Source organism: Sciurus carolinensis, chromosome 4 (assembly GCF_902686445.1).
Source record: "Sciurus carolinensis chromosome 4, mSciCar1.2, whole genome shotgun sequence".
NCBI lineage: Eukaryota > Metazoa > Chordata > Mammalia > Rodentia > Sciuridae > Sciurus > Sciurus carolinensis.
The window spans coordinates 111,994,806-112,018,356 of record NC_062216.1 but is presented as its reverse complement, the minus strand read 5'-3'; the positions used below and the strand labels follow the sequence as shown (position 1 = coordinate 112,018,356).

General features: G+C 49.3%; 3 protein-coding genes across 5 annotated transcripts in view; 2 read left to right on the top strand and 1 right to left on the bottom strand.

Moving 5' to 3' along the window:
- The first annotated feature begins 840 nt into the window (after positions 1 to 840).
- On the top strand, positions 841 to 3,508 carry Fignl2 (fidgetin like 2). The gene is given in 12 exon segments (XM_053743396.1): positions 841 to 867; positions 869 to 944; positions 947 to 1,044; positions 1,046 to 1,181; positions 1,184 to 1,336; positions 1,339 to 1,376; positions 1,378 to 1,456; positions 1,459 to 1,971; positions 1,974 to 2,395; positions 2,397 to 2,531; positions 2,534 to 2,674; positions 2,676 to 3,508. Coding segments are annotated over 12 exon segments (1,953 nt in total). The 3' UTR covers positions 2,811 to 3,508.
- Positions 3,509 to 6,597: 3,089 nt separating this feature from the next.
- Positions 6,598 to 8,189, top strand: Tmdd1 (transmembrane and death domain 1). Its single transcript, XM_047551649.1, is given in 3 exon segments — positions 6,598 to 7,474; positions 7,477 to 7,715; positions 7,718 to 8,189. Coding segments are annotated over 3 exon segments (945 nt in total). The 5' UTR covers positions 6,598 to 7,173; the 3' UTR covers positions 8,123 to 8,189.
- Positions 8,190 to 10,096: 1,907 nt separating this feature from the next.
- The window catches only part of Scn8a (sodium voltage-gated channel alpha subunit 8), a 181,455-nt gene continuing 168,000 nt past the window's right edge, over positions 10,097 to 23,551 (bottom strand). For all 3 annotated transcript variants that reach the window (XM_047548304.1, XM_047548303.1, XM_047548305.1), the window contains exons 25-27: positions 22,821 to 22,925; positions 19,765 to 20,035; positions 10,097 to 15,292 (exon numbers count right to left, since the gene is read on the bottom strand). In XM_047548304.1, coding sequence (XP_047404260.1) covers positions 14,145 to 15,292; positions 19,765 to 20,035; positions 22,821 to 22,925 — 1,524 coding nt within the window. In that variant the 3' untranslated portion in view covers positions 10,097 to 14,144. The remainder of the gene's footprint in view (positions 15,293 to 19,764; positions 20,036 to 22,820; positions 22,926 to 23,551) is intronic.

Genomic DNA, 23,551 nt, shown 5'->3' with positions numbered 1-23,551 from the left:
AGACAAATCTGTGATCCACTTTCTATGATGTGCATGGTTGTGTACTCACCATCCCCATCTCTCCAGAGTATGTCTATTCTAAATAATAGTTCTGTGCTGTATCAAGGACACATTTTGGGAATGAGCAGGTAGCAGTACCTGAACTGAGCCCACAGCCATTACATACAATCAGGTCTGGAAGTTAGGTGCTCAGATTTCATCAGGCAGAGACTGAAAGAAACCAAGTGGCAAGGAAGTTTCCCAGGGACAAACATGAGGTACTGTCACACACACCAGCATCTCTGACTTTAGGCCCAAAGGGAGTCCTGGAATCTCAGGGAAGGAAGGCTGAGGCAAAGCAGGCATTTAGGAATCAAACTGCTGGGTCACTAAGCCAGGAACCCTTGGCAGGCTCACTCATCTTTACAACCAGAGCATAGTGGGTGAGCAGTAAGAACTTGTTACTGACTGAGCCTCACCTGGGTTTGACTCTTCCCACTGCCTGATACTTCACTTTATTAAATAAAGTGGTTTTAAATAAAGACCATGTGTTCTACAGAAGGCAAGGCTGATGTAACCAGGACAAAATAGTATCCACTGCCTAGAGAGGGAAGCAGGGACCAACCATGCCATTTCTAGATTCCTTTTGACTCTGAAGAAAACAGTCTCAGATAACTTTAATCCTGGGTCAGAAGGGGTTTTTTGGTGCCCGAAGGAAGGGTGCCCAGGAAAGTGGGAGGGTAGATGGTGGGTCCTGGGAGACCAGCCTGTTCCAAGCCGCTAAGTGGCAGTAGTTGAGTCCTTTTAGGCCCTGCAGGACCTCATCATCTGCTCTCCCATTTGTCTGCAGCTCTGTCGAAGATGCACTGGACACCGGAACACGCCCAAGCCCCTCAACCAGTGGCCAGAGCAGCACCTAGATGTCTCCTCCACTACCCCATCGCCGGCACACAAATTGGAGTTGCCCTCGGGGGTCGACAGCGCTGCCACTATGCTTGGGCACACGACGATATTTCTGCCCTCACTGCTTCCAATCTCCTCAAGCGGTATGCAGAGAAGTACTCGGGGGGTCCTGGACTCACCGTACGAGCGCCCCTCCCTGGGCGGCTACGGCGACGCCGCCCTCCTCAATGGTGCCAAGGGAGAGCCAGAGCCCTGGCCAGGGCCAGACCCACCCTACCCCTTGGCCTCACTCCACGAGGGCCTCCCGGAACCAAGTCCGGAGGTGGGGGCGGTTCCGGGGGTCTCGGGGGTTCCCCGGTTCTAGCTGGGAACCTGTCTGAACCCCTATACGCCGGCAACGCTTGCGGAGGCCCGTCGGCGGCGCCTGAGTATGCGGCGGGCTACGGCGGGGGTTACTGGCGCCAGGCTACTGCGCGCAGACCGGAGCCGCTCTGGCCCCCGCCGCCCCCGGCAGCGCTCCTGCAGCCCCCGCCCCCGCCCGGGTACGGCCCCTCCGCGCCTCTGTACAACTACCCGCTGGGGGCTACGCGGCGCAGCCGGGCTACGGCGCACTCCCGCCACCCCCGGCCGCGCCCCCGGCCCCCTATTTGCCTTCCGGCCTGGCGGCGCCCACGCCCCTGCCAGCGCCGCCCAGGCCCACGCCCACCTCCTACGGCTTCCAGGCGGCCACTACGGGCGCGGAGGCTGGCGTGTCGCTGAAGCGAAAAGCGGCCGACGAGGGCGCTGAGGGCCGGTACCGCAAGTACGTTTACGAGCCCGCCAAGGCCCCCGCGGTTGAAGGCGCCTCCTACCCAGCCGCGGACAACGGCGAGTGTCGGGGCAACGGGTTCCGGGCGAAGCCGCCGGGAGCCGTGGAGGAAGCGTCGGGCAAGTACGGTGGCGGCGTCCCTCTCAAGGTCCTGGGCTCCCCAGTCTACAGCCCGCAAGTTGAGCCCTTTGAAAAGTTCCCGGAGCGGGCCCCGGCGTCGGTTCCCCGTGGGGGCTTCGCGGTGCCGCCCGTGGAGCCCCCTAAGGGTGTGGACCAGGGGGCGTGGAACTGGTAACCAGCAAGATGATGGACTGCGGACCCCCGGTGCAGTGGCAGACGTGGCAGGCCAGGGCGCGCTCAAAGCGGGCGTTGGAGGAGGAGCTGGTGTGGCCCCTACTGAGGCCCCCAGCCTACCCCGGCAGCCCGCGCCCGCCGCGGACGGTGCTGCTCTTCGGGCCGCGGGGTGCGGGCAAAGCGCTGCTAGGCCGCTGCCTCGCCACACAGCTAGGCGCCACGCTGCTGCGCGTGCGCGGTGCGAGTCTGGCCGCGCCGGGCGCCGCCGAGGGCGCGCGCCTTCTCCAGGCCGCCTTCGCGGCTGCGCGCTGCCGTCCTCCGGCGGTGCTCCTCATCAGTGAATTGGATGCGCTGCTCCCTTCTCGGGACGACGGCGCCGCGGGCGCCCTGCAGGCCCCGCTCCTGGCCTGCCATGGACAGCGGCTGTGGCGCGCGTGCAGACCGGCGTGCTAGTGGTGGGCACTACCTCTCGGCTGCGGCTCTGGACGAGGCGACCCGCCGGCGCTTCGCTCTCCGTTTCTACGTGGCGCTGCCCGACCAGTCCGGCCCCGCGGGCAGATCTTGCAGCGGGCGCTGGCTCAGCAGGGATGCGCGCTGAACGAGCGGGAGCTCGCAGCCCTAGTCCAGGGCCACCAGGGTTTCTCCGGGGGCGAACTGGGGCAGCTGTGCCAGCAGGCAGCGGCCGGGGCGTGGCCTCCCGGGGCTGCAGCGTCCCCTCTCCTACAAGGACTTGGAGGCGGCGCTAGCCAAGGTGGGCCCCAGGGCCTCCCCCAAGGAGCTGGATTCGTTTGTGGAGTGGGACAAAATGTATGGCTCTGGACACTGACTGCGCGCAGCCGAGGCCTCGAGAGCCGCCGGCCCTCCCTCCCCGCCTCTTCCCCTTGGTGGGGAATGTCCTTGACCAAACCCGACTGGGAGGGATCCCGCGTGGTGAATGTGGGGTGGCGAACCAGAGGGCTCTACCGGTGGACTTGATTTTCGTGAGAAGGAAAATGCTTCTGCCAGCAGATCGATGCCATATGCGCGGTGTACTCAGGTTTTTCCTATTTATTGTGGACGGGAAGCTCGCCATTTCCGCTCGGCGAACTGGGCCTAAGGAACTGCTCTCTCGCCACAATCCTTTGGTCTCCTTGCTCTCAGAATGGCACCCTCCTCCCCTACTCCCTCTTCTGTGCATTCGTTTAGTTTTTTTTTCCTGTCACTTTGTCACTGACCTCCCCATGCTGTACTGTTCCTTTTCTGCTCCTTCTGTTCCCACCTTTCCATCTTTTATTTTGTCTCTGTCTCTTGCTCTCTGGCGTCCCTGTGCCTCTTGATTCCTGTGCTTTAACGCCCTTCCCTGCCTTCGGTCCCTCTCGTTCACACTATAGTGACCATTTGCAGGCGATCTGGAGGCCCAGGTGCTGAGGAGGATGGGTTAGGGAGCCCCCTCACACCCCCACACCCCCTTATCCCTTATCCCGCTGAAACCTTGGGTCTGGGGGACGAGGGTCAAGTAAAAAAACAAAACAAAACAAAACAAAACAAAACAAAAAAAAAAAACAAAAAAACAAAAAAAGAAAAAGAAAAAAAAAAAAACACCCAAAGAAGGGTTTTTTTTATTTGGTTCGTTTTTGAGGGGAAGTCCCAGAAATGTAGCCTGTTTAATATTTTAGGCCTTTTATTTTGTAAGATTGTTGTAGAATTTGCTGTTTTTCTTTTTGACAACTCAGGAAGAAACTGACCTCAGAAAGAATGTTAGACTTTGGCTGCTCTCCTGTGTGTCCCCCACCCCAGGGGAGCAAACTCCCAGAAGAGTTAAAATCTAGAGAGGCTTGTGGGAGGGCAGAGGAAGACCCAGTGCTCACTCAAACCCCCTGGCTGTTCCTGGGACAGAAGCAGAATGTATTTCTAAGGGCTTCCTCCCCAGGTCCTAGCTGGTAGGCAGGGGTGTGGGGGGAGGGGATGTGGGACTTGAGGGGTGTAGGTTTTGCTCCCTTCCTGTTGCTCTCTTCTCTGGTCCCCACCCCTTAGCTTCAGGTTTTCTGTGCAGGGTTTATCCAGAGTTGGGGTGCCCTTGCCCATTCCTGGCCTAGGAGGAGAGCTCAGATGGGAAGATGACCCAGGCAGAAAGTCTCCAGAGAGGTCATCTCGCTTGGCCCCTACTTTGGCAGAGGTCCTCTATGACTTGGGCTAAGAGGATTCCCTCAGGAGGGAAGTCCTTTGGCCACAAATGTGGTTAGGCAGAAATTGACTACTAGCCCTCAGCCACCTTCTTTGCTGGGAGCTCTGAGGAGGGGCAAGCATCCCTCACCAGAGAAAGTTGTGTGGGGAGGTGTGCCTCCCTGCTCCCTGAGATTCCTATGTCTGAAACTTCAGGGCCTGGCATGGAAGGTTGTTTTTTCCTGAGAAGGGTTAGTTTTAGTGCCCCTATAAACTTGCCAGCAGGCTTGGAGCTCTTCTCTGAGAACCATATTCCTCTCTTTCCCACCAGTTTTTCTTGATGGGGGTTTAGCAGTTTGCTCCCCTCTCAACCCATTTCACAACTCTGGTTTGTAGTCCAAGGGGGAGCCCCCCCCCACCTCCTTTTCTCACTCCCACCTCAGCCTCCCCTGCCTTCCCTGCTTGCCCTACAGCTCCTGTACTGTGTCACCTTATTCTCCTGGCAGGGAGTGTGTCCATGGGGACATTTCAGGGCCAGAGCTGAGGGCCAGTGCTGCCTAGGAGTGCTAACAGGAGGGCTGCTGTGTGTTCCCTCTCTTCACCCTTGATCTTTCTGACCCTTCTCCTCCTTGGAGCCAGTCAATCCATTGCAGGAGATTGTGCCTCAGAAGCAGTGGCTGCAAGGTTTTGCTCAGAAAGATCCCTGAAGGGAGTGAGGGGGTTCTTTCTCAGGTGTGTGTGGGGTGGGGTGGGGAGTGGAGGGTGGCTGGGAAGTGGGATGGGATCCCAGCTTTCCCTTCAAAGGCAGGCAGCCCTGGAGCTGGGTAGGAGCTTGTTGACCAAGACCCAGGGCCCCTGTTGCTTCCTCTGCTGGGTCCTTTCTGACCTCCAGACTTGGGGAGCATTGCACAAGAAGACAGTCCCCAGTCTACTGGCACCTACCTCATAGGCATGGGGCAGGAAGGGCAGGGCAGCTCCAGCCCTGGCAACGGTGGGGGAGCATACCAAAGAATCCAAGGGCAGGGTGTGGGAGAGGGCAAACTGGCCCTCTGCTTTCTCTGCCCAGATTGGGGTTGGGATCCTCTCCTCCAGCTGTAACCATTTCTACCTCATTTTGCTGCGTGTTGTACATGGACGTATTATCTCCTGTCTGATTATGCTCTGCAGTTGTGGTCTGTCTACCTCAGAAGAGACTGTATTTTAAAAGAAAGAATTACACAGTATTAAAGTGATGACATATGGTTTCGAGGATTTTTTGGGGGGCAGTGGGATGTGGGGAGCCCTCTGAGAATGCTTGGGCACTCAGGTCTGCCAGTGCCCTTGCTGTGGCTCTGTGGATATTTCTCTTCCTTCAGCAAAAGTTATTTTGGGAACTTTGTTGTTCATTCTGCATAGGGAATGCCTGCCACTTATCCAACCTCACACATGATGGGCAAGCACTCTACCACTGAGCTACACCCCCTGCCCCCATAGCAATCTTTATATTCTCATATTTGACACAGTTATCTGGTACATAGCAGACACTGTCGGAAAGTGTCACTGTTGAATAAATTCTCTGATTTCCAGATCAGTGTCCTATGAAGGATGCACAGGTTAGCTCAAGAATGCCCAGAAAAGATTCTAATCAGTGGTGGTGATAGTGCATCAGGGACCTTCCTAGATAGAAAGGGTAATAGCCCAGAAAAGCATGGAGGCTGGAAATGGTATCATCAGCATCATTTGTGTAGAACTGTGCAGTGGTGTGATTTTTTTAAAATTCAGGAACATGAAGTAGAAGCAGGAGGGGTGGGTAAGTGAGGCTGGAGAAGTCAGCTGGCACTTCACCAGTAGAATCCCCAAGTTCCTGTTAAGAGCTGGGGCCCAAACCGGAGGAGGTGCCACATGCCTGTAATCCCAGCTACGTGGAAGGCTGATGCAGGAGGATTGAGGATAGCAAGTTTGAGGCCAGCCTGGGGAACTTTGTGAGACCCTGTCTCAATAATAAAAAGAACTGGGGAATGTAGCTTGGTGGTAGAGTGCCACTGGGTTCATACCCAGTATGGCAGAGTGGGGGTGTGTGTGGGGGAAGCTGGGGCTCCACAAAAAAGTATCTGTGCATGTGTGGTGGGGAGGTTGCAATGGTCAGGGACCTGTTTTGCAAGTTAAGATTTTACACATTGCTTCAACAAATCTGGACAGTGGGTGCACCTTACAGTCTAGTGGCTGGAAATGGTGTTGTCAGCATCGTTTGTGTGGGTGATCAGCATCAGCTAGTCCTGTGGGTAGAGCTGAAGGGGGTTGGGGCAGGGGCAAGCAGAGGGGTACTTGTGGAGTCTGGGCTAAGCGGTGTTTGCTGGTCAGGGAGCAGACCAGGGGGAGTTATTCAGGCAGCTGAGTGCAGACCTAGAGCCAGAGCCAAGCTTCCTTTGGGGAAATGAAACTTAGGGAAGTGGGGCCCCAGTGTGTGTGGAGGATGGGAGACCAGAGGGGGTGCTTATCTAATTAGAGAGGATAGGGGCAGAGCAGTTGTGTGAGAATGGGAAAGGACAAGGTCATCTTCAAGAGAATTTAGGACTGACTGTGTATTGGGGATGATGGAGAGCAGGGTGTCTAGGGCTTCTTGGTGGAGGGTGAGCCGGTAGTAAATGAATTAGAAGAGATGGGAGTCGGCTAAATTTGAGGATTAGCGGGACAAGGAGGTGGCCTAGATCAAGCCCTTCAGTACAAGAGCTCAGAATCCTAGCCTTCTGCCCCCACCCCCCAGTCCCACCAACCGGTGGTATCACAGATCCTTTCATTGTAGTTTCTGGGTTTTGCAAGCCCTCTCTTCCAACCAGTCCTCGTGATGGAAGCCCTTCTGCTCATCCTGGTTGTTGGGAGCTCTTGTCCATAGTCCCTGAGAGTTAAAATCTGTCCTCCTCCCCGTGACTGGGACACTCCTCCTGCACTTCCGTTCCTGAGTGTTCGAAGTTCCGCGCTCCCACAATCTGTGGGAGTGAGGACTCCAACCACCACGGGCATTCGGAGCCCCTCCCAGCAAAGGCTGCGGTCGTGGTCGCCGCCAGGAGATGGGTGCACAGGCTCTGGTGCTGGCGCTCTGGGGCTGCGTGCTGGGTCCGGCTGGGGCCCTAGACGCCATGGGCCCTCACGCGGCTGTTCGTCTGGCTGAGCTGCTGACTCCGGAGGAGTGTGGTCATTTTCGGTCACTCCTGGAGGCGCCGGAGCCCGACGTGGAGGCTGAGCTGGCCCGGCTTTCCGAGAACCGGCTGGCGCGACCCGAGCCGCTAACCCCATTGTTGGGGTCCCTAGACCAGCTGTGGCGGCGGCGGCGGGAGGCAGCCGAGGTCCCCGCGAGCCAGGTGGCCGAGCCCAGGAAGTCTCCGACGGCTGCCGGGAAGCACTAGCGTCCTGGCTTGCTGCCAAGGCCCTGTCCCTGTCTTGGGACCGTGTGGCCCGTGCCCTGCGGCGTACTGGCCGCCCGGACGTGGCCCGGGAGCTGGGCAAGAACCTCCACCAGCAGGCGACGCTGCAACTGCGCAAGTTCGGGCAGCACTACCTGCCACCTCCGGAGTCCCCGCCCCTGTCCCCGCAGCGGCCCCCGCCGCGGCCCAGCGGCCTCGGCGCACTTTAAACCACGTTCCCGACTGGGACGAACTAGAGCTGATCGTGGAGCGCCTGCCCCAGCCCCCGTACGAGCGGAGCCCCGCGGGCTGGGCCGGGCCGCTGGCGCTTGGCCTCCTCACAGGCTTCCTGGGGGCACTGGGCTCCGGGGTGCTGCTTATCCTGCTCACGCTGTGGGTCACGGGCCGCGAAGGCGACTCCGCGCGACCCAGTGGCCCTGACCTACCCGCCACTCCCCAGCTCAGGTCAGCCGAGGCGCACCACCGATGGGAAACAGAGCCGCTCCTGATCAGGGGGCCGCTCACGTCCCTAGCCCACCAGACCTGGGCTGCAGCTGAGCCAGATTGCCCCTCGCCTCAATGCCCTCCGCGTCGAAACGGGAGCACCATCCCTTAGTGCTGCCTTGGACGAACTATAAAAACGTTACGAAACACCCAGCGGAGGGAGCAGTCGGTTGTCAGTTTATTGGAAATGCCGGGCACAGCCCGTGGACTGCAGATGGAACAGGGAGGCGCTGGTGCCAGTCTCACAGGGTGGGGGCGGGCCTCCACTTCTTGACAGCCTTAGTTTTGTCTTATCTTGAAGTTTTTTTCCCCACTGAGAGCCACCACTTTTGAACACAGACTGTGTGCGAGGCTGGTGCAAAGCAGTTACATACATTATTAATATACTCCTCCAAACCCAAGAAGGTATTTCTGTTAGACATCAGGAAACCCTGCTCACAGTTCCTTAGTGGCTAGTCAGGCTTTTGAACTCAGCGCCACTGACCTGAAAATTTGAGCCCCAGAGAATGGTGTTTGCCAAATAAGGGAGCTTGAGACACAGGATGGGACCAGAACAAGATGCACAGGTCCTCTGGGTTGCTCTGAGGTGCTGCTGGAGCGTCCAGGGGCAGTGCAGGGAGAGGGGTGCCCACTTGCAGGGGCGGCTGCCTACAAGGTGCCCCACTCAGGCAAGGCTTCCTAAAGTTCTAGCTGGAGCCCAGGACCTTTCCCACCCACTTCGGAGTCCAGGGCTTGGGCTGAGAGCCATGACAGAAGACAGGCCAATCCAAGAGGAGAATTGAAAACAAGATTGACGTAACCCTTTATTGCAAATTCTAAAGTAAAAGATGTACAGTACAAAGTAAAATTGAAATTTCAGACTATAAACTTCCAATCCACTTATACATTCTCAATTCTTAGCATTTCTGCCATTTCCGAATAAACAGAACAGGGAACAAGTCAAGGGGATGAGGGAAGGAGATACAGCAAGGGGGGAAAAAAAAGTGTTTAGAACAATCACAAACCCCAGAAGCAAGTGAAAGACATTTTCTCGACCTGCTGTCCTGGTGATGAGAAGCGGGGGTGGTTGGAGCAGTGCAGTTTTAAAATGGCTCTCAGAATAGCAGCATTTATGGTACCATTTCATCTTCCTTAAGTCCAAATAATACTTTGCCCTTCCCTAGCGCCTTTGCCTCTGTATCTCAAATGCTTACAAACATTTAGTTAAAGCCTCACAACACCCCTGTGAGGTAGGTCAGTATTATTATCCCCATTTTACAGATGGGGAAACTGAGGCACAGAGAGGTTAAGTGACTGCCCAAGGCCACACAGCGAGCCAGTGGTCAAGCTAGGAACAGAACACAGGAGTTCTATCCCTTTTCTGGAACCACTGGACCACGCTCCCCTTTACCTATATACATTCTTCACACACACACACACACCACATGTGCACACCCACCCACCCCACCCCACTTAGCCTCTATGTACAGCAAACAACAGTGGGGGGGCAGGGCAGGGGATGCCTCCGGAGTATTTTAATAAAGGAAATCTTGGTAACCTTGAAAAGGGAATCCAAGAAAGCATAGAGCAGAGTCACAATGCAGACTCTGGTGCAAATCTTGGGCCCCTCCCAACCCAGATTTCCTCTTCTCTCCTGATGTCCCCGGCTGACTAGTTGCAGCTGATTCTTTAGGGGGTGGGGGTACCTGAAAATGAACGAAGCTTTTTGCAAAACTTTGGGCAACATCTGAGAAAAGAAAAGAGGCATCATTACAAAAGATGCCCAGGACTTCATAACCCATGGCAATCTCACCTCCACAGCAGGCCTGGAGGCTGGGGCCCAGGGGCCGAGAATGGGAACTGACCTACCAGCCATCTCTCTCCAGAGTGGAGCTACTGGAGTGAGCTAGAGTGGGCACTTCAAGATCCTCCTGAGTGTTCCTGGACCAGGAGACACAGACTAGAGGGGGATGTCCCTAACTGGGGTGCCCCCTCACACGAATGTAGACAGACCTAGTCTGCTGGTCTATTTGTGAGGGTAATGGAGGGCAGGGCCCAGCACAAGCTAGCAGAGCGGAGGCTGTTGGGCATTTTGTACTTGCCCTAGCTTTGGACCATGGGGTATTTTTTTTTTTTTTTTTTTTGAACACACTCATGAAAAAGGCAGAGGTAAGGCCAGTCCAGCTGGGTTGGCTGAAGTCATCTCTGAGGGCTCTGCCAGGTGGATTAAGTGAGGAAGGGGTTTTTGTGGGCCTCTAAGCACCAGCCTGGGGAGTGGGTTCCACATGCAATGGTTCAGTGGGGATCTGGGAAGGTCAGGACCTGGCTTTTCTGTCCAATCTCAGCTTAGCCAGAAATGCAAGACCTTCTGGTCTCTCTCTCTCCCTGTTCCCCTCCTTTCCCCAAATGTGCCTAAGGTCCCAGTTCGCAGACCCCTCCCAGAACTCGAGAGAATTGGGACGGTCAAGCAACAAATGCACACCAGACAGGCTTCCCTTGTACAGTAAAAAGGGTCATTTTTATTAGTTTCCTTTTGGCTTATAGTAGTGATGTATTTTTTTTTTTTTTTTTTTTAAATCACGTCTTCATTTAGGGCAGCGTGGCCTCCATGCAGTCACTAATACACTATTGGTCTTTTACAGTTTACATTGGTTGTGGCGAAAAGAAAAAACCCCCCTGGGCACTGTGACTTCAGGGGGCTTGACGGGCGTTTCTGTTTTATCTCTGCCCCAGCAGCTTCTGGTGCCCAAAGCAGCTCACTGAGAAAGGAGCAGAGTAGGTATGTTGACTTGGAAGTTATTTCTGCTCTCACCCTCTGCTCTAAATTATGGAGTCTCCTCATCCTAAACAATAAGGAGGTTAAGGAAAGAAGAGGGGGGAAAGTGTTTTTCACACACAAACCAGCAACCATGTCAGCTGCTGCTCAGTGGCTTTGGCTCTGCATTTTAAATTAACAGCATCACACGTCTTTTTGCTTTTTGTCCTTTTTTTAAAGGTGGATTGTGGAGTATAAATACTGCACCAAGGACCCGGCTACAAAAAATAAATATTTATATTATATTTATATATCTATATATATATATGTGCAGTGATACTGTGGCTGCTGCTGCTTTTTGATTGGCTTCATTAATATTTGGCAAAGCGTTGCCACTCACTCAGTGAGGGCGTGCAGAACGCCATCGCTGACTCTCAGTTCAATGCCTGTTAACTGCGGGTGTAAACTGCTGGTGATGGTGTCATTTACTACCAAAGAGGTGTGGAGCAGGATGGGTGAGAGAGAGTGAGTGAGTAGGCGGAGGGAGAGTGGGTGAGGGGTAAGAGGTGGGAAAAGTTAAAACAAAACAAAAAACTTGAGATAGAGCGGAGGTGGCTTCTTTCCTATGAAGCTGGCTGATGGGTGTCAGATACCAAGGCCATGTGTTACTAAGAAGGTAGCCCGTTGGGCTGGGATCAGGAGTGGAGGGGAGGAAAAAGGTCAGATCTCAGAAAAATCTCATTAGTAGGCTCTAGTAGCTTAATGACATCACTAGCATGAGTGCTTGGTGTACCTAGTGGGATTGTATAGCTCTGTTGTCCATCTCAAGACCTAAGAACAATTAAGTTTAGCCAAATCTTGCATAGAAGTGGTTAGAATTTATTGCACATTGGAACAAAAATATATATTTTTTGTTGTTTTGGAAAAGACCATTAGCAATAAAAAATTTTTTGTCTGTCTGTCTGGTTTGGGGATGTACATTGGCTGACAGCATCTAAGTTCTAAGAAGAAAAAAAAAGTATAAAAAATAAAAATAAACATGACAATGGCATAAGCCAGAAGCCATTTCCTATTTAATAAGTTAATAATTTGTATTTACAAAAAGGCATGCCAATAAATAAAATTATATATTACAGTATTTATAATTCTCTTAAAAATAACCACACACGTCAGCTTCTGTTTTGTGCTGTTTACAATGGAGCCTGTACATGGTACTATACATTCATCCGAGCAGTTAGCAGGGACACTGAAAGAGAGGCCTTCCCAATCTGGTATAAGGTGTAATACAAAACCCTATGGATGGTGCCGCAGAAGCAGGCTTGAGAGCTGGACGGTTTCTAATGGTCCAACAAAGAAGTTCTGCTTACTGACTTGCTGTGGTTTGTTCTATGCAAAATGAGTCAAGTGGACTGAGAAAGTACATCCAAAGTACATCTACTGCAAGGCAGATTGGTGTGTCTTGATTATGGGTTGGGTTTTTCTCCCCCTCTATTGTATGGTTCAGGAAGAATTTATTTTGATTTGACTCACATGCTGAAGTCTCTCCTCACTCTTCGAATAGACTTCCTGAAACATTCAACTGCAGCATGTTGGCTTTGAAACCTAGTCATCAGAGATACCCCTGGACTAAGCACTGTCTCCATAGGGCAGGAGATGGAATGAAGGTATGACCCTCTCCCAGAAGCCACCCTCCAATGACAATGGGCAGATCTCTAAGCAGAGAGCCAACTGGCTGAAAGGGAATGTGCTGGGGGAAGCTGGAACACCCTAAGGAATTAAGATTAAGTCACTTTCTCATGAAAACCAGTGCAGTAAAGAAACCAAGTGGGCTTGGTTCAGAGGCGGTCCCATCTATACCGCAGGTCCCAGTGGTGACTGTTATTCTAATAACAATCGAAAGAAACCACAGCCACACCCCAGTGCTACAGTCCTCACCCAGCCCTCTGAGGGTGGGAAGGGAAGCCCTGCTCAGTGCGGAAATGTGATGAAGGTGGGAGGAACCATGCAGGTGTGAGCTTGTGACAACCCCTCTGCAGAGAGAGAGGCCAGTTCAGAATATCTGAACCCTTCAACATATCGACCCAAGCCCAGAGAAAGCCACAATGCAGAAGGACATGAAACTAAATGAAATGAGCACCCCATGACCCCCAACAAAATGTCATTTTAAGTTCTCCAAAATACCCCCTAGAGATAACATGCTATCCTGAATAGCACTTTTATCTCTACCCCATATAAGTGTCAGTTCTCCAGTATGAAGGCTAAACAATCATCATAAATATTGCAAAATACAAATGAACTTTTTTTTTTTTTTTTTTTTTTTTTTAGCCCTAGGATTTGGTTTTACAGTGACATTAATAGTACAAGCCATTCGGGATCAAAGTCTCCCCATGTACTAGACACAGAGCAGCATTAAATAGTTCATCTTGCAAAATGTGCAACAATGGCTGTGTTAGAGATGTCTGTTAAACATATACACACAACGGATCCATCTGCTTGTTGGATTGGGTTTGTTTTTTGTTGTTGTTGGTGGTCAATTGGTTGACTATGTTTCCCTACCCAGAAGGTGTATGAAAGACTTATAGGAACTCATAAAGAATTGCAGCCGATATGGAACTCTTACCATTTTCTCCAATACAGTGAACGGTGCAGGGCTGGGTCCTGTTCAAAGGCTGACCCAATGCAGGGGACAGGATTAGTAGTGTCCTGTGGTGTATGGATCTCATGCATGACTTCTGATCACGGCATGCCATCATGCAAATCATTTCTACGCATTGAACGAGCACAATGTTTGGAATTGGCCTGAGCAAGTCCTCCTCAGCCTGAAAAAACCTGATTGTTTTCCCCCACCCATCTCCAAACCACGTGAAGCCCATGTGGAGAAGATGCGGTTTATGTCAAAGAAACTGACAATTAAATGACATGGGCTAAATGTGAGTGTGTGTGTTTTTTCTTTTTGCTGCTTAGCTTAACTAATGTAAGAATGCAAATATAGTTTGCATGAACAAACGAATTTTTAGAGTGATGCTTTCTGCTTCTGAGAATCAACAAAATGAAAAAATAAAATCCATTTGGCTGCAACGGAAATATGCTGGTCCCGGCAGCCTCTCCTGTTTTTGTATCCTGTTAGATTTGTCCTAAGTTGCATTGACTGAATGTGGAACATGCAGTAACCACCTGCCAAGCATAGAAAATCTGTGAGTCCAGGGAGCAGGGTCCTTTGCCCTTGGCAGGTCACTGCTCAAGATGCAACTGTGTCACATGGTAAGCAGACTAGTTTGGTATAGATCTTCAGGTTACAGTGTCTCCACAGCTGTTCTGCATTGATAATATTCAGGAAGTTTGTAAACAATCTTTCACTTGCAAGTTTTAAACTGATATAACATTTCATTTTTGCTCTCCTCTAACACTTGGATTCTCTGACCTCTTTTTGTCTTTTGGCTCTTTCCCTTCTTCCTTCCTCTGCCCGCTGCTGTTTCTCCTTGTCGGGTTTAGTTACACTGTCATAGGATGGGAGGGAGGCTGTGGACGGGGTGCTCTCCTTTTTCTCCCGGTGTGTGCCTCCATTCTCTAGCTTATTGGAAGTCATCTTTTTGCAGATGAAGCCCCGCCTTGCCAAATGTCCCCGGTAGGCGCGCTGCAGGACCACTGCAGACACCTCCTCCTGCTTGCGCCGCAGTGTGGTTGTGATTGGCTCATAAGACACTTTGGAAGGATTGGATGCCACGAACCTCTCTTCCATCTGCTGCCGCAGGATGTCCAACTCCCCGCTATCTCCCAGGACCCGCTTGGTGAAGGCAAAAAGGATGTCCAAGCAGTGGATGCGATCCCCGCTCACCATCGGCAGATCCATGGCAATGAGCTCAATGGTGTTGGGCTTGGGCACTCGGAGAGGATGCTCCAAGGCATCTGCAAAGTCTGCCAGCTTACAGTACTCAATGAATTGGGTGGCATCAGGATCAAACTTCTCCCAGATCTCATAGAAGGTCTCAAAGTCGTCCTCACTCAGAGGGTCTGCACTTTCTTCTGTGGCTACACTGAAGTTCTCCAAGATGATAGCAATGTACATGTTCACGACAATGAGGAAGGAGATGATGATGTAGCTTACAAAGAAGAAGATGCCCACTGAGGGGTTCCCGCAGTCACCCTTAAAGCCACTCCCTGGATGTTCCTTATCTAGGCTGCAGTCAGGGGGGCGGTTTAGGATGGGTAGCAGCAGGCCATCCCAACCAGCTGAGGTTGTGATCTGAAACAGGCAGATCATGCTGTTGCCAAATGTCTCAAAGTTGAACATGTCATCGATACCAGCCTCGTGCTTCACATATGCAAAATTGGACATCCCAAAAATGGAGAAGATGAACATGACCAGGAAGAGCAGAAGGCCAATGTTGAACAGGGCAGGCAAGGACATCATTAAGGCAAAGAGCAGGGTACGAATCCCTTTGGCGCCTTTGATCAGACGCAAAATACGCCCAATACGGGCCAATCGGATGACTCGGAACAGGGTTGGGGAAACAAAGTATTTCTCAATGATATCAGCCAGGAACATTCCTAAGAGAGGAACAGAAGAAGTTATGTTTCTAAGATCTGAGATGCTAAAATTCTTCTTTTTTTTTTTTCTTGGTACTAGGGATTGAAACCATGGGCACTTTACCCCTGAGCCAGGTCCCTAGCCCTTTTTTATATTTTATTTAGAGACAGGGCCTCGTGAGTTGCTTAGGGCCTCACTATTGCTGAGGCTGGCTTTGAACTCATGATCTTCCTGCCTCAGCCTCCTGAGTCATTGGGATTAAAGGCATCCGCCATTGTGCCTGGCGAGCCCCTTTTTTTCTTTTACCTAGCTGTGGAACTCTTAAGTTCAAAGGGCTTTGTAGAATGAATGCCTTACTACCCAATCTGAACTTATAATAAGAAGACATTACATATTTCAAACATTAAAAAAAGTAAGCTGGGCACAGTGGTGCACCAGTAATCCCAGCTACTTTCGAGGCTGAGGCAGGAGGACTACAAGTTGGAAGCCGGCCTAGGCAACTTAGCAAGGCCCTGCCTTAAAAGAAAATAAAAAAGGCTGGGGGTGTAGTTCAGTGGCAGAGCACTTGTCTAGCAAGCACCAGGCCCTGGGTTCAACCCCCAGTTCTGCAAAACAATGACAACAAACAAAAACATAGAAAAGTAGAGAAAATAATGATCTAGACAACTATGTGCATGACACACAGATTTAACAAAAGGTCCAGCATTTTACAAAATTTGCTCATTCTTCATTCTGAGAAGCATCCATAATACTGAAGTACCATTTTATTGTATAGTTTTATTATGTGTAAACCCATAAATAATACACTGCATTCTACTATGTTTAAGAAATTATACTAAAACTCTTTAGATCTCTGGCTTGTTTTCTTTTTCTTTTTTTAACTGGGGGTTTAATCCAGGGGTGCTTTACCACTGAGTCACATCCCAGTCTTTTTCCACTTTTTATTTTGAGACGGGACTTGCTAAATAAGTTGCTGAGGTTGGCCCTGAACTTGTGATCTTCCTGCCTCAGCCTCCCAAATCTCTGGGATTATAGGTGTGTGCTACCATGCACAGCACTTTTTTTTTAATAAAGTATTTTGGAGGGGAGAGTGAAATCTTTTTTTTGCTTGATAGATCTTATTTTTATTAGTCAGCATTAGCCATTAAGAAATATCAGTTAGCCAGTAAATAAGTGTGTGGAGAGTGAAATCGTTATTTTTTATGTGCTGCTGAGGATCAAACCCAGTGCCTCATACGTGCGAGGCAAGTGCTCTACCACTGAGCCCCAGCCCCAGCACTTGTTTCAATTTGTGAGATTGATCTCATGTTAAAATAATTCTAGGGACTGGGGAGATAGCTCAGTCGGTAGAGTGCTTGCCTTGCAAGCACAAGGCCCTGGGTTCGATCCCCAGCACCCAAAAAAAAAAAAAAAAAAAAAAAAAAAAAAAAAATTCTAGGCTATTCACTTTAACAATTGAATGGTATGCATTTTTATGAGTAGGTTCTAATTCTGTTTTTCTACTCAAGGACAATTAGTTTTTTTTCAAATGTATGCACACATAGTTTCCAAGGTACTATCAATTGCTCTTCACAATGCCATCAAATATCCATATCCAGTGTGGCAGTGCATGCCTGTAATCCCAGCAACTGCAGAGGCTGATGCAGGAAGATCACAAGTTCAAGGCCAGCCTCAGCAACTTAGCGAGAACCTCAAGCAACTTGTCTCAAAACAAAAAATACTGTCTCGAGACAAAAAATAAAAAGGGCTAGGGATGCGGCTCAGTGGTAAAGGGCTCCTGGGCTTAATCTCCAGTACCCAAAACGCCCCCGCAAAAACCCATGTCTACAAACAATGAATGTGAGGTCTCAGTTTCTCACCATACCATGTAACCCTTTCACTTTGATGTTTTAGTTATTCTGCTGATGCCACTGATTTTCAAAGTATCTTCATCTTGGTTCTGAGAAAACATCTTGGTTTGCTCATTCCCCTATCTCCTATCCCGTTAAACAACTGAGAAAACTAGAGAGATAGCTCAGGAATGGTTTTCAACTAAGAGCTTTGAGATTCTGAGCTGCAACCCATACAGCAGAAACCAATTTTAGCAAGTAAAAATTCCATCGCTTTAGGAGGATACACAAGTAGAGGGGGTAAAATGTACACATTAAAGGACCTTTTCTACTTACACCCACCCACAGGCCCACCTCAACCAGACCACTTTGTCCTTAAAATGAAAAGAACAACACTGGGCGGCCAATGAGGGACCACAGAAAGAGATGAAAAGGCTGGGAAAGAGAACCGAAGGGAAGCATGGACGTGTTCTCTTTTTCCAGTGTCTCCTCTTGCCATCCAGGCCCAATGAGACAACATGAGCTTCCAAGGACAGAATGCATTTAATTTGATGAAGGAAGTGTCTTTTAATCATAAGATTTCATAAATTTTGGGGCAGTTAACTGCAGAGGCTGTAGAACCCTTCTTTGAAGGTTTTAGGGCTAGGAAAGAATCTTCACTCTCAGGAAGGGTCAGAGAGTAGGCCCAGGTAGCCTTTTCTTCAGGAGCTCAGATTCTATAGTATGTTTGCTCTTTCCAGAAATTCTCTACCTTGGCCAGGACAAAAGACAATTTCTCAGTTCTCTTCTTTTTACTTGTCAATTAAGTCAAAGCCAGTAATCATAAGAAGTTAGGTAGTGTAACGTGTTGTAGGTGAAACTACATCCTGTACATGGTGGGCAAGCAAGGCTTTGGCGAGACAGTGATGCCTGAGTAAGGTTTTGAAGAATAAAAGGATGAACATATATCTACCCCGTAGAAAGCAGAGAGATCACCATCCAGGCAGTGGATTCTTTAAGGGGTACTCCAGGTGTTTTTAGAGCTAGTTTATTCAACTCCTCTTTAAAAAGATAGTTTCTATACTTGTTTCTGAACACATTAAAAGCCTCACTACCCTCTCTCTTATTTTGGAGGATAATCTGAGCACAGGGGACATGATTTTGTCTGTGGATTTTCTATCCCACTTAATGGTGAGTGGGCAGAAAAGCAGACAACACCTGCATTGTCCAGTGTGTTTTGTGGGAAGTTACGAGGATGGACTTCAGGTGGGGGCTGGGATTGACCCCACTTGCTCCCTACCTGCTGCATGTCTCAGGCACTTCTCTGGACCTCAGTTCCTCATGCTACTTAAGCCTTGCTGTGAGGACTACATGGCTGCGCATGTGAAAAGCGCACGGAATGTTGACCAGCTTAGAGTACGTTCCGTTAAAACATGAGTTATTATTACTTGAATGAAGGGTTCTGTGGTCCAATGGAGGTGGACGGTGTGGTAAGCAGAACTCTTTCCTGTAGGGATGTCCTAGAGCATTTAGTAGGCTAACGTGTGTGGTGACCTTACAAAGGGAAATTTCACATACAGCATTGCCTGAAGTAACTCCATATGGGAGTCTTTGCTTGGTGAGCAATGTATGGGATCAGTGTTGTGTGTATCAACACACTTTTGGACATGCTATTCTGGAGGACAGAACTAGAGGAGCATAGGCTCAGGAGCCCAGCTGCCTTCTGTCTCTGCTGGGACAAGTCAGTCATGCCTACCTAGAACCAAGCAGAGTTTCACATGGTTCAGGATGTCTTTCAGAAAGGCGAGAAATGTTTTGGGAGGGTAACCAACAGGGTAGCATTTCTTTCAATCCACCTGCAAGGACATCATCCCTTCTATTCTTTTAGGTTGAAGCAAATCATAAATTTTGGGACCAACCTGAGTTCTGCCTCTGCTGCCTCCAGTTGAGGGACCCTGTACTTTTATACTGTGAAGATGATAAAACAGCCTGCCTCCTGGGCTGTCGTAAGGATCCAGTGAGATAGCACAGGTGATAAATTCTCAAGCTGTACCAGGCCCACAGTAAACTCTCAGCAATAAGACTATTAGCAGCAGCAGCAGCAGCAGCACTTACCAAGACCCATCGCCACCAGAATTTTCCTAGACAATTTCATTAATACCCACCTTAACTACCTCTGGCTATTCCTTTTCTTCATTTCATACTTTTTTTTTTTTTTTTGGGTGCTCAGGATTGAACCCAGGGCCTCAAACATGCTAAGATGTACCCTACCACTGAGCTACATCCTCAGTCCTTTTACTTGTATTTTTTACTTTGCAATCCTCCTGCCTCAGCCTCCCAAGTTGCTGGGAATATAGGTGTGTGCCACTGTGCTTGGCTGCCATATATGTATTTTAAATGACATTTCTTTGACCTTCCCTTGCTTAAACTTTTTGAAAGCAAGAACCAAATCGTATCTTTCTCTTCCCCAGAGTCACAGCATTTATGACATAGTAGGAATCCACTGACTACATAATCTGCTAGGCAGACCCATGAGATGTCTTAGGGGCACACACAGGCTTAGGTTAAGAGGACCACCTACCTGCCTGCACCTCAGACCTGTGGAACTCACTGCTTCCCCAAGAATCTCATCCTTGAAGCCAGTCAGGTGCTCTCCCCTTCCCTCGTTGCCCTGCCCCACTCACCCACAATGGACAGGATGACCACCACGAAGTCAAAGATGTTCCAGCCGATGGTGAAGTAGTAGTGCCTCAAGGCAAACATTTTGAGCACACACTCACAGGTGAAGAAGATGACGAAGACCAGATTAATCCAGTAGAGAATGTTCTCCATCTGCTTGCTCTGAGTATCTGTCTCCACCATCATTGTCACCATATTAAGGCAGATGAGCATCATGATAACAATGTCAAAGGCTTGTTGAGTGACAAAATCAAAGACGATACCTTGGATTTTGTTCTGGGGGTGGGGGTGGGAAGAGATACAACAGGATTCGTGAAAGCCCTTTCAGGCAGACCTGTGGGAACCACTGCCCTTTTCATGGAAGCAGTCTCTATCATCTCTTCTGGCCAGCTCCTTCCTGCTGCTCTATGGGAAGCATGTCCAGAGACTGACATCAAGATTGCCTCAGCTCGAGTTTTCTCAAGTTGCCATTCTTGTCTCCTAAGCCTGCGAAGTTGAATAGTTCTAGAGGTCTTCCTACTTCCCTGGCTGCCCCTTAGTCTCATCTGTTGGCCATCTCTCAATCCCTTTTCTTTCTTGACACAAGTGCACTGGAGAACCCATCTATCCCTACTGCTGACATCTATCTAATACTTGAGCTTCTCCATCTCTCTCCTTGATGACTCACAGACGTGCTAAACTTACCAGGTCCAGAGCAGAGCCGAGTCCTTTTCCCTGCCCCGCACACGGCTTCTTCTGCTGCTCTCAATTATTTATCCATCCCTCAAGCCAGAAATCTAGAGTTCCCTGTGTTTGTCTTCTCCCTCAGACTTCATCTGATGCTGAGAGTCTTACTGATTCCTTCACCAAAGGACCTGATTTCGCCTCTTCATCCCCTTTCCAGTGGCCTACTCCTCTAACCTTAGCCACCAGCACCAGCTGTGCTCCTTTAAGTCTCTTAGCTGATCTCCCTGCTGCCTTTCTTGCCCTCATTCAGAGCAGCCTCCACACACTGGTGAGTGTGATTGTTTAAAAATATAAATAGATCACATCATTCTCACACTTCAAACCTCTCCATAGCTTCTCACTGAGCTTGCGACAAGGTCCTACCGTTAACGTGGCTGAGAAGTGCCTCCACAGTCAGATGCTGCTCATCTGCATTTCCTGCTTCTAGTTCTTATTTGCTTTTCCAGGAATCACTTTCCCCACCGAGAACACGCTCCTTGATGAGGCTTCCTCTAATGTAGAAATAGATCTGCCCCGACAACTCTCCATTTTCTCTGTCATGGCCCTCCAGTTATTTCCTTCCCCATGTTTTCCTGCATTTTATTATAACTGTTTGCTTTTTTTTTTTTTTCGTACTAAGGATTTAACCCAGGGTGCCTTACCATTGAGTTACATCACCAGCCTCTTTTATTTTTTAATTTTAAGGCAGAATCTCATTAAATTGCTGAGGCTGGCTTTGAACTTATAATCCTCCTGCCTTAGCCACCTGAGGCGCTGGGATTTCAGGTGTGTGCCATCACACCTGGTATGCCTCCTTATTTTTATAGTTTAATGTGGAAGAAAACATGCTCAGGTTCCCAAATGTAAACTTTAGAAAAGTTAATCCTTTTATATTCCCTTTAGTTCCATTTCTGTCACTAACTGGAAAGTCTTAACATCATGGAAATTAAAAAAAAATATTGTCTTTTTAGATTCTCCTGTGTGTGTGTTTAAAGTACCTAGGCATTTGGACTAGTGCTTATTTCTTATTTTCAGGATCACTTTAACTTGGTAGTTTCCAAACTGTTCTGCAAACCCCTGGGCTTCTTTTCCTTCAGCAGCTGTGCAGGGGTATGCCAGAAACAACTGTAGGGCTGGAGGAAAGCAGGCTGCAAAGCCAACTCTTGGTTTAAATAAACGAATTCTACTTTTATTTCTACAAATTAGACTTCCAGGTAAGCTTTGACTTTAAGTGTTCTGCTGCAACCGCCCCCCCCCCCCCCCCTTTTTTTTTCAAGTTGCTTTAAATGAAAGTTATAGAAGAGGGAACCTTGAGGCTTTTGGAGATTACCTGTTGGAAGCCATATGTGAACTATGGATTTGTTTGCTCCATTAAGGCAGAGAAGCTGCTTTTCTGGGAACTCCTAGGTGAAATTCCCTGGTTCGAAAAAGCCCAGATCATGCTGGCACTCTACCTTAGCTCCTAGGTTCAAACACAGCAGCCTGGAGATGGGTGTAACCTGCCAAGCCCCAACAACCTATTTTCCCGACTCTTATTCTGTTTTCCTGAAGAAGTTTCTTGAATCCCTTTGGTGTGTTCCACTATAAATAAAGTATTTGAGGGCTTTTCTCATTTTTAGGGTGGGACCCATCAGGTCTGTTCCACCTGTCATGCCCCCACTTTGAATATATATATAAAATTCTCACCTTTTGTCTTTATTTTTTTAATACTTCTTTTCCAGCTTTTATTTCCAGCTGGCCCACACCTCCAACAGTTACCCACTCCCTCCCCATGCATGACGTGGCAGAAATGACGACTCAGCTTGTTTCTCTGAAACAAGAGAACCACCACCAATGAGGGGTGAGGCCAAATCTCAGCGTCAATTCTGTTTTACGAAAGGCTCAGTAAGAGAGGATATCGGTGATGGAACTCTCTTACTTTCACTTTTTCTGCTCCAACAGCCAAAATCATTGTTTTAGCCTCCAGACACATCCTGCAAGGCCATACCTATTGGGTACAGAGACTGAGAAAACAATGGCCAAATCCTATCTTGAACTGGGAGGAAAGGAATCACCTTTTGTTCATTTTTGGTTATCTCTTAAAAGATCTCTCTACCTGGGCCAGAGTCCATGTGGTAAGCATGCCAGTTCTTTGCTGCTTTCCACGGAGGGCGCAGAGGAGAAGTCAAGCATGACGTAAAAGTCATCTCACACCTGATCCCTGTTCTAGTGCCCCCTACTCAGATCTTTTAGATGGGCAGCTTGGAGATCAGTGGATACCAGGTAGCCATCACCTTTTTCCTTCCTTTGCAGTAACCCTAGCAGTGTCTTTTCCCAGATAGGTTCTTACTATGTTCTGTCTGCGCAATGTACTCACCAAGGGGCGGGGAATGGGTTTCTGTGGTTTCTTTGAGCCCAGCTTTTTCATGGCATTGTAGTACTTCTTCTGTTCCTCAGTCATGAAGATGTCCTGACCTCCAAAGTAAAGGAGGGAAAAAGAGAAGAGCAATTACAACTGGTGTTCACATGCCAGGCTGTGGACCTAAGGCTCAACACTGAGAACTGAGTGAGACATATCCCTTTGCTTTCCAAATGTCAGGTTAGCTGTTGACTGTACCAGAGTGAGGTAGATCTGGGATGATTATTCTAATTCAAAGAGATAGCTACTTTTGTTTTCAGCTCAGGAGTTCTGAGTTTTGCCTAGCAAGGTAGGAAGGAAATAGACTATGACTACAGGTGCTCAGGGAAGGGTAAACTTCAGAGCAAAGACGTACAGTCTCATAACATATTTTTGGTCTGATTTCCTGATAAACTTCTAGAAAAAATATTTATTTTTATTTTTTGGTACATGGGGATTGAGCCCAGGGGTACTTTACAACTGAGCCACATCTCCAGCCTTTATTTATTTTGAGACAGGGTGATGTTAAATTGCTTAGGGCCTTGCTAAGTTGCTGAGGCTGTCCTTGAGTTTGTGATCTTCTCACCTCAACCTCCTGAGTGGCTGGGATTATAGGTGTGCACCACTAGGCACAGTTTAAAAATTTAAAAAAAAATAAAGTAATTTTTAAGTCCTGACTCACGGCTCACTTTTTTTAGATGACATTCAAA